At 51.0% G+C, this 9,483-nt stretch overlaps 1 protein-coding gene across 5 annotated transcripts in view; it reads left to right on the top strand.

Moving 5' to 3' along the window:
• Positions 1 to 9,483, top strand: part of CASP9 (caspase 9) — a 29,640-nt gene that overhangs the window by 12,843 nt on the left and 7,314 nt on the right. For 2 of the 5 annotated variants that reach the window (XR_011535401.1, XR_011535398.1), the window contains exons 7-8: positions 6,717 to 6,896; positions 7,516 to 7,625. Coding sequence is in view for 3 of the 5 variants with exons in the window: in XM_070602613.1 (XP_070458714.1) it covers positions 6,717 to 6,896; positions 7,516 to 7,625; positions 8,543 to 8,668; positions 8,815 to 9,036 (638 nt within the window). In the remaining 2 variants the exon portion in view is untranslated. Of the gene's footprint in view, positions 1 to 6,716; positions 6,897 to 7,515; positions 7,626 to 8,542; positions 9,426 to 9,483 lie in introns of those variants that run through there. The other 3 variants (XM_070602613.1, XM_070602630.1, XM_070602619.1) reach the window with 3 other exon arrangements.

The following is a 9,483-nucleotide window of genomic DNA, read 5'->3' on the forward strand; positions in this document are numbered from 1 at the left end:
TGGCAACTTTACAGACATGGAAAAAACAGAGCAGAGGAGAGAGAAAATGAACTCCTTAATTTTCCTTATCATCATTCCCCCGACCTCCATCAGCCCCCTTTCCATTATCCAAGAGAAACGGAGGCCAGAGCTGAATTAATTATTAGAATTCCCAATGGCCCAGGGACTGGGGATTTCAGTCATTTTTAAGGATCATTTGGGTCATTTGTAGTTTTGTCATTGGCCCTGACTTTAAACCTAAGCTCTGCTTCACCGTTACTTGGTTTTGTTATAAAAAAGAAAAAGAGGGGAAAGAGGAACATTGTGTGGCCTGGATCATGGGACCTGGTGGCAGAGGTGGGGAACACCGGGAATTCTGTCCCAGGGAGTCAGTCCCCTCTGCCTGGGGCTCTCCAGGGGCGGGGGTGCCTGAGAGGCATTTCAGTTCCTCGCCCTCGGCCTGATCTGCCAGAGGAGCGGCCAGTGTTGCACCATCCAGCTCTCCAGCTTGCCCAGGTGAGGGCTGTCCCTGCCAGTGACATGTAACACGGCACCTGCGGCTTATTCTTCTGCACACGTTCATCTGTCCCATACTCTTCCACGTTGGTGGGGGTGGGTTGTCTGGGAGAGTAGGCTCTCGTCACAGGGTTCCTCCAATACGTGTTTATTGAGCACCTGCTGTGTTCACCAGGCTGTGTGTTAGGTGCTGGGGATACAGGACAGACAGGGTCTCTGCCCCCTGGGATCTGTAATGTGGTTGGAACTGGATTAAGTCACTGCCCATAGCTCGGCCCTGAGTGACTGAGGACACTGGGTTACCTCCTGGATTGGCTACTTACTCCCTGCACGACCACAGGCCAGTCAACCTCTAGAAGTCTCGGCAAGTGGGGATAATTACAGAGGCTCCGGCACAGCGTTACTGTGATAATATCTAATGCACAAACTGGCGCGTGTACAGCACTTAACATGGGTTCATTTTCATAACTGCAAAGTTCCCCTCCCCGGCCCCGGCCCTGGCGGACCCAGTGTCACATAAGAGCCCTCCCGCTCAGTTGCCTCAGAGTAATGGCGATAGCAAGGTGGCTGCTGCTCTTGGAGTTGTAGAAATTCTTTCTAATGCATCTTTTTTCTTATGATCCAAAATGTATGGGCCAGTGATGTTCTTGCTCTGAGGCATGTGGTCCTTCTTTCTCCTTGAATCAAATGAAAGAGGAAGTGGGCAAGGGCATTATGAATGAAGGGTGAGCTCGGATGCCAGCTTTCTGGGAAAGTTATACTCAGCTGGTCTTCTAGCCCAGTGCCCACCCTGCTGTCCATTCTCAGTGGCAACGAGGATCTTTGCAGTGTCTTTAGACTCCTTCGTGGGACCTACAAGGCCACTGGTGATCTGGCCCAGGCCACTTTTCCTCCCTGCGCCTGGCATGCTGTGCCCGCCCCATCTCTGCTCAATCTTCCCGGGATGTCACAGGCTCTGGCTTGCTCTTCAGCCTTTCCCTGTGCTATTCCTCTGCCTTGTCTCCTGGCCAACTCTTCTTAATCATCCATCCGTCTGGTTACAACTTACTGTCACCACCACCAGGAAGTCTTCCTTGCACAAAGAGTGAGCTGACCCTTGTGCTCCTTCCTGCCGCCCCTCTTCTTCCCCTGTCATAGCACTTTCTCCTTGTCTTGAGATGACCTCATCATCCCCTGGTCAGCTCTCCCAGGGCAGGGCCAGGCCCATCTGTCCTACAGCCGGGTACCCAGCCTGGTGCAAAGCTCACAGTATGGCTGCATCTTATGTGAATTCTAATCATTTGAATTTGAAATAGAACCATATAAAAATATCTGTGAGCAAAAGTAAGGTAAGTAGACTCTGCCATTAAAAAAAAAAACAAAACAAGTCACTGGGAGCAGCAAGATTCCAAACCTGGAATGCAGTGATTAAGATGCCACCTCTGGGGGCCGGCCCAGTGGCGTAGTGGTTAAGTTTGCATGTTCCACTTCGGTGGCCCGGGGTTCACCGGTTCCGATCCCGGGTGCGGACATGGCACCGCTCATCAAGTCACGCTCTGGCAGGCATCCCACATATAAAGTAGAGGAAGATGGACATGAATGTTAGCTCAGGGCCAGTCTTCCTCAGCAAAAAGAGGAGGATTGGCAGTAGTTAGCTCAGGGCTAATCTTCCTCAAAAAAAAAAAAAGATGCCACCTTTGGTGTTCCAGTCCCTGCTTAGCCCGGCAGGCTGCGTGACCTTGTGTTTAACACTGCTGCCACATGAGGGCGCCGTTGTCAGCTGAAAACAAAAATAGCGGAATGTCGAGTTCTCTCAGCGCGTGTTGGGGGGTGGTGTCCTGTTGTTTACATGCGTCAGAACCTCTGCTCTGGGTTTTGGTGACTCTTGTGTTGCTATTTTAAAATTCACTGTTGTTACAATTTAAAATAATTTTAAAATCCTCTGACGTGTTATCCACCCCTTCATTAAGAGGTAGTGCGGCCCTCAGAGTGGAAAAACCCCAACGTGGGTGACTTTGGGGTGGAATGTCAGTGAAGAGGGGGCGTGCTACTGCGCGACAGAGCATGGTACACTTGGCCAAAGCCGAACGGCCTCTGTTAGGCTGTGCTGTGAATTTTGGGGCGAGGCTTCTTCAGCAGTTCAGAGCTCATGCTGAAAAGGCGGAAGGAAGAGCGAGATGCCACAGTCGTGGTGGATTTTCTGTGCTCAGGGAACAGCTCCTCTTCCTGCTATGTATTTGTTCTCATGGGAAGTTGGTCTGGCTTTACTAGGAGGTTTGTATTGACGACGCTCCTTAAGAACAAAGCTGTGCATTAAATGCATCCCTCTGTGGGTGAGGCCTTCACATCAGATTTGCAGAACGAGGCAGACACACAGCTAGCATCCCCCGTCTGACCCACCCCTCTTTTTCCCATCATCCTCACTCGGATCTCATTGTCTCTCCTCTGTGCCCACCTCTGTCTCCTTGGCTAGTCTTCTGGCTTCCCCCGCCAGCGCCCCCTCTGCCAGTCGCCCCTGCTGCCCAGGCAGGCCCGGCAGCTATCCCATATTCACAGCTAGGGTCCCTTCCCCTCCTCCGCTTCAAGTCATTCCCAACACCTAGGGCAGATTCCAGAATCTCCATCGAGAGGACAATCAAAAGCAGTGACCCGAGAAAGCTATAGCACAGTCCAGCTTTCACCATCTAAGGAGCCCTCTTTGCAGGCTTGGGAGCCTCCGTGGGAAGAAGCAGGGGAGTTGAGAGGCAGAATCCTGGCTGCTGCACGTTAGCTGTGAGAATGCAGACAAATTACCAGGTTTCTGAGTCAGCTGTGGGAGGTGAGAGGTCAATAGATGTTGGGGTTATTATTATGGGGTTGCCAGAACCATCTCTGTCTCCTGCAGATGGGACCCCAGCTTCCTTTGGGGAACTGTGACCTCCCTCCCTCCTTGCTGTTTCCCACCTAGACCCAGCCACGCAAACCCACCCGCTCCCCTACCCGGGGGCTGCCGACGTGTGCTGTTTCTCCCCCCAGGACTGATCTTCCTTCTCACGTCAGAGCCTGGGTCACAGTCACTTGCTCCAGAAATGGTCCCTAGGGAGCCCTCTAGGCCGCTCCGCCCTCTGCCTGCCTGCTTTTAGGGGAGCTGTTTTTAGCTGCTGCTTTCCGGAGGAGACTGTGGAACCCTGCAGTGCTCTCTGCTTCCCCGGAACTCATCCCAGGAGACCTCCTGCAGGAGACCTGACGGCTCTGTGGCTGAGCTGTGAGCCGCCCAAGGCCTGCCTTGACCCCTCTGTTTTCCAGGCCTGCCACTACTTTTGGGGCATTTGGATTTTCAAACTGAAAAGAAAGAAAATACGACAACTTAAAAAAAAATCATCGAGAATCTTGCGAGCCTGACAGCCGTCTCATTTTTGCCTCTTACCTTTGGATCGCAGTCCATGGGCTTGGTCTGCTTTTCTCATCTGGCATTTTCCCTTAAGCATTTCCCCACATGCCCAGAGTCTTTTTTTATTTTTTTTTATTTTTTTTTATTTTTTTCCTTTTTCTCCCCAAAGCCCCCCGGTACATAGTTGTGTATTCTTCGTTGTGGGTTCTTTTAGTTGTGGCATGTGGGACGCTGCCTCAGCGTGGTCTGATGAGCAGTGCCATGTCCGCGCCCAGGATTCGAACCAACGAAACACTGGGCCGCCTGCAGCAGAGCGCGCGAACTCAACCACTCGGCCACGGGGCCAGCCCCACGTGCCCAGAGTCTTCATCACCACTAGTTCACGTGGCTTTATAACGTTCCGTTTTAGTGAAGGGCGCTCACTCACTAATCCACTTCCCTAGTGTTGGCTGTTTAGGTGATTCCTAATTTTTGGCTCACATGACCACAAATTTCTTTATATAGAGGGCTTTGGGCTTCACTTGAGTTATTTCCTTAGGAAATTACTGGGTCAGAGGTGTAAACATCTCTGTGGAGCCCATTACCTACCACTTGGTGCTTTCTTTGATTCCATAAAAGGATTTGAGATAGCTTAAGAAGTACAAGAGATATAGTGGAACAAAATGGAGAGAAATGGAGGTGTAAGAAAAGAAGAGTAAGTTTGGGATCTAGAAACACATCCTCTGAGGTCCTGCACGCTTGCTAGAGGTGGCCCGCAAATTTGGCGTTGTGCTTTCCAGCAGCCGACGTGAGACAGGATAAGACAGAATTGCTTGTAGGATCCATCTCTTTTGGTATTTGTAAGACGGAAGCCAAGAATGGCGATTTTTCTCCCCTGGTTGTCTTAAAGGGGACACTGTGTGATATAGTGGACGTTTCCTCCACTATATTCTCCGCCCCCCCCAAAAAAGAGATGGGTTTTATATCATTTTTTTAATCCAAGTCTCAATGTAAATTGAAGGCATTGTTTTTTCCATGTGGGCATTTAGCTCCCCACACAGAAGGACCCTCTCTTCTTCTTGTGTTTTCCTCAGTACCGTGTTGGTGCCCTCTACCCCGGGGGTACTCCGTGTGTGTGTGTGTGTGTCTGCCATCTGTGTCATAACCCACGATTTTAAAGAAGGCTTTGTAATGACTCGTGGAAAATCCTCATGATGCTGTGATAAAGGACTAAGGCACGAGTAGTTGATCCTGCAAATAACCAGGTAAAAACAAATTGACAAAAGGCTGGATGGAGATGCAGCCACCTTTTAGCCTTGGTTGTCTCTGGGTGCTGCCAACATGGTGGGCCTTTGTTTTGAATCATTATGTTGAGATGTAATGTGTGATAGGGAAGAGGCCGTCAATGTGATTAAAAAAAGCAACCAATGCCAAAATGGCCAACGTACATAATACTGGGAGGTAAACTCTTAAGACCAGAATAGTTCATGCTCATTAAAAAATAACCAAAAAGAAATCAAAGCTTTCAGAGGTATATAAAGGTGAAAAGTAAAAGTTCTCTGCTCATCCCGACTCCCAGTCTCGTTCCTCAGAGGCGGCCACTGTTAACGATTGGTGTTTCCTTCCAGACTTTTCTTTGTCTCTCTCTTTTCTTTCTATCTCTGTGTCCACCCATCATATGTAGACCAAATGGGTCATACTTTATATACTGTTCTGTGACCTTTGAGGGGTAACTTTTTTAAAATTTAAAAATATTGTGGTAAAATACACATAAAATTGACCATCGTAGCTGTTTCTAAGTGTATAGCTCCGTGGTTTTAAGTGTATAGCTCCATGGTTTTAAGTACATTCATATTCTTGTGCAACCATCACTACCATCCGTCTCCAGAACTCTTTTCATTTTGCAAGACTGAAACCCTGTCCCCACTAAACACTAACTCCCCAGTCCCGTCCCCAGCCCCTAATAGCCACTATTCCATTTTCTGTTTCTAGGAGTTGGATGACTCTGGGCACCTCATATAAGTGGAATCATGCACTATTTGTCTTTCTGTGACTGGCTTATTTAACTTAGCTTAATCTCCTCAAGGTTCATCCATGTTGTAACGTGTCACAATTTCCTTCCTTTTTAAAGCTGAATAATGTGACTTGTTTTTTAATAAGGTAAATTGTACCATTTTTACCATTTTAAAGTATACAGTTCAGTGGCATTAAGTACATTCACAATGTTGTAGAACCGTCACCACCATCTAATTCCAGAACTTTTTCATCATCCCAGACAGAAACCCCACACCTATTAGCAGTCGCTCTCCATTCCCACCTCCTCCCAGCCCCCGGCAACAACTCAGAGCCCTGCTTTCCTCTCTGGGTTTGCCTCTTCTGGATGTTTCATGTAAATGGAATCCCGTTCTGGGGCCGTTCGTATCTGGCTTCTTTCACTCAGCATGCTTTCGAGGCCCATCCACATTGTCACATATCAGCACTTCATTCCTTTCTAAGCCTGAATAGTCTGCACACGCTTTCTTTATCATTCATCTGTCAGTGGACACTTGGGTTGTTTCCACCTTCTCCCTATTGTGAATAATGCTGCGATGAACATTGCTGTACAAATTTTTCTTTGAATACGTGTTTTCACTTCTTTTGGGTGTATACCTCGTAACTTGTTTCTATAGCTGTTTTTAAAATTTCTACATTCTCTCCCCTCCAATTTTACTTTATGAATTTGTGAAATGTTTGTTGTAGGAGAAGGTAGAGCTTCTGTGGTGTCCTGCTCATGTTTGCCAGCACTGGAACCCCAGCTCCGGAGCCATCAGCGGGTCTCAGGCTGGGGCAGGCTGGCTGGGGTCCTGCTCTGTGTGTGCCGGTGACAAGTGGTGTCTGTTTCTGCTTCCTGCAGAGCAGAAAGACCCTGGGTGTAAGGTGGACTCCACCTCCCCTGAAGACAGGACCCCTGGCAGTGACTCTGAGCCAGACGCTGTCCCGTTCCAGGAAGGCCCAGGCACCTTCGACCAGCCGGATGCTGTGTCCAGTTTGCCCACACCCAGTGACATCTTTGTGTCCTACTCCACCTTCCCAGGTGAGCGCGTCCTCCCAGCCAGCGCGTCCCCCCCATCTGCCCTAGAAGCAGCTGTGTTGTGAAGAAGACCTGGCTGTGGGTCTTGGTTTTACCTCTTGCCACCTGTGTGACCCTGAGCAAGTTTTCACGTCTCTGAGCCTCAGCTCAGGGCAAGGCAGGCGAGGGGCCTAGCTTGCAAAATTTAAGGAGGCACGCACCCCTGGGTTTGTGGGCCTCACTTGCCTCACCGTTGTCCTGGCCCTGCCTTGGTCTTCTCATCTTTAAAATGGGAATAGTAACCGAACCCTAGGGGTCATCGTGGGGGTTAACAAGGTGGCCGGCACATCACTGAGCAGGGTGCCTGGCACACAGCAGGTGCAACAGGTGTCAATCTCCTTCCTTTCTTCTCCCTCGGTGAGCACTTGACTTCTTCAGGCCTTGGCTTCCTTGTTGGGAAAATTGGAATCATAACCAAAGTCATGAGGTGGTGGTGGGGATGAAATAAGGTCACAAATGGGACAGAGTGCAGAGACGCAGGCTGCTGCCGCTGGCCGTGTAAACGGGTCAGAGTCCGGAGGGGCCCAGCCTGTGTGCGTGGGGGGCGGCTCTGGCGCGGAGTTCAGCCCTCCTCCTTCCCAAGGCTTTGTCTCCTGGCGGGATCCCAAGAGCGGCTCCTGGTACGTCGAGACCCTGGATGGTGTGTTTGAGCAGTGGGCTCACTCTGAAGACCTGCAGACCCTCCTGCTCAGGGTGAGTGCTGAGGGGCGGAGAGGGCAGGGTGAGGAGACGGGCGGAGTGTCTTCCTCAGGGCCAGGTGGGGCTGAGCAGGACCCCGAGCCTAAATCAGAGGGACGGCCTGTCGCCCCGTCTGCTCTGCGCCTTGGCTTGCCGTGAGGGTCAGCGCTTCGGCTTCTTTTAACGTGAGAGGTTACTGTCTGCAATGACATATGCCCCTTATTGAAAGGGCACCTTCCCCAGCTCCCCTGTGGTCCCCAGGCTGACACCACCTGCTCCCCCCAATGACGGAGCTAGTCCTCAGCTCCACGTGGGACGGCTCAGTGGCCAGAGCGTGGCACCTCCTGAGGGCAGGTTGTGGGGGCTGTCCCTGCCCCTTTGCCCCGCTGCATAGTCATCTGCTCTTGACCTTCAGGAGTCATGAATCCCTCCTTAGCATACCCCCTTCTCGGGTGGCCCCGTGAGAGGACAGGGAAGGAGGGTCTCATTGGGCCCAGCCTCGCTGAGTGACATCCTGCCCAGAGCAGCTGCTTCCTCCCAGGGTCCCGGAGCACACGTGGGCCCTTCCTGCTCGGCTCAGGCATCTTGTGCCTGAGAAGGGGCTGAGGGCTGGACCGCTCCTTTCCCCTCAGGAGGCTCTGGCTCTGTGCTTGCTGAGCTGAGCGGAGGAGAGCAGGCCTGCCACCCAGCACGACTCCAGGGGGCACCACGTGCCGTGGCCCCCCACAAATGACCCTCAGAGGAGCCGGGCCCCGTGGGGTGGGGTCCTCAGAGCTGAGCAGTGCCCTTGGCTCCTGGGCCCCGTCTCTGCTCGCAGCTTTTCTTCAAGCAAACCTTCCCATCTGATTGGAACCGTTGACTTTCGCATTTTAAAATTTTGAATTTTCTAAACTTATAGTTGAGATGATTGTTCTCTAAACCTCCCGCTCCAGGGGGCTGCAGTTAGAGCTGTTTCTGAAGTGCTGATTCTGTGGACGTTCCCCCAGCTCCACGCTGGGAATTCTTTCTTCCATCGCGAGAACTCACAGACCTCCCTCCCTGTGGTCGTGTTTTCACAGGTAGCTCACGCTGTTTCGGAGAAAGGAGTTTACAAACAGATTCCTGGTTGTTTTAATTTCCTCCGGAAAAAATTTTTCTTTAAAACTTACTGAGGCCAGAGCCCCTCACCCTGCCTTCTCTTTACCCCCAAACTTTCCTGCTCCAGGCCCAGCGGCGGCTGAGGCCTGGGCCTTTCTCCAACCACAGCTGCCACGTTTGGCGGCCTGTAGAGAGTCTTGTTTCCCCACCGGCGGCAGACAGGCTCTTACGAGCTTCCCAATTGGAGACACATGACCGGCGCTGGAGGAAGAGGAAGCAGAAGCACGCCAGGGTCATCATGCCGCTCTCCACCAGCGCCTGGTTCTTGGCTAATAACCGTGGTCTGTGACCCCTGTTTTCTCTGGGGCAGGGCTTCTAAGCCTCGGCATAGTGATCTTTGGGGCCAGGTCATTCTTTGTTGTGGGGCCTTCCTGTGGATTGTAGGATGTTTGACTACTGGCCTCTATCCACTAGAGGCCCGTAGCAACACCCTTGAGTAGTGACAGCCAAAAATGTCCTCACACATTGCCGAATGTCCCTTGGTGGGCCACTTGAGAACCGCTGATCTGTAGGAACTTTTGGCTGCAAACCAGCCAGCATCTCCCTTGGATCAGCAAGTTTGGGGCAACTAGAGTCTGAACAGCTGGAATCTGTGAATCCTAAATGAAGTTTTAAAAATTATTAATTTTTCCTGTATTGCAATATTCTTAAAAAAAATAAATCTTAGGTGAATATGGACTGTGTTTTGCCTATTTCCCACCTCATGTTGCTCCAACTCTTTGTTCTTCCTTATAAA

This window comes from Equus przewalskii, chromosome 2, assembly GCF_037783145.1.
Source record: "Equus przewalskii isolate Varuska chromosome 2, EquPr2, whole genome shotgun sequence".
Classification (NCBI taxonomy): Eukaryota; Metazoa; Chordata; class Mammalia; order Perissodactyla; family Equidae; genus Equus; species Equus przewalskii.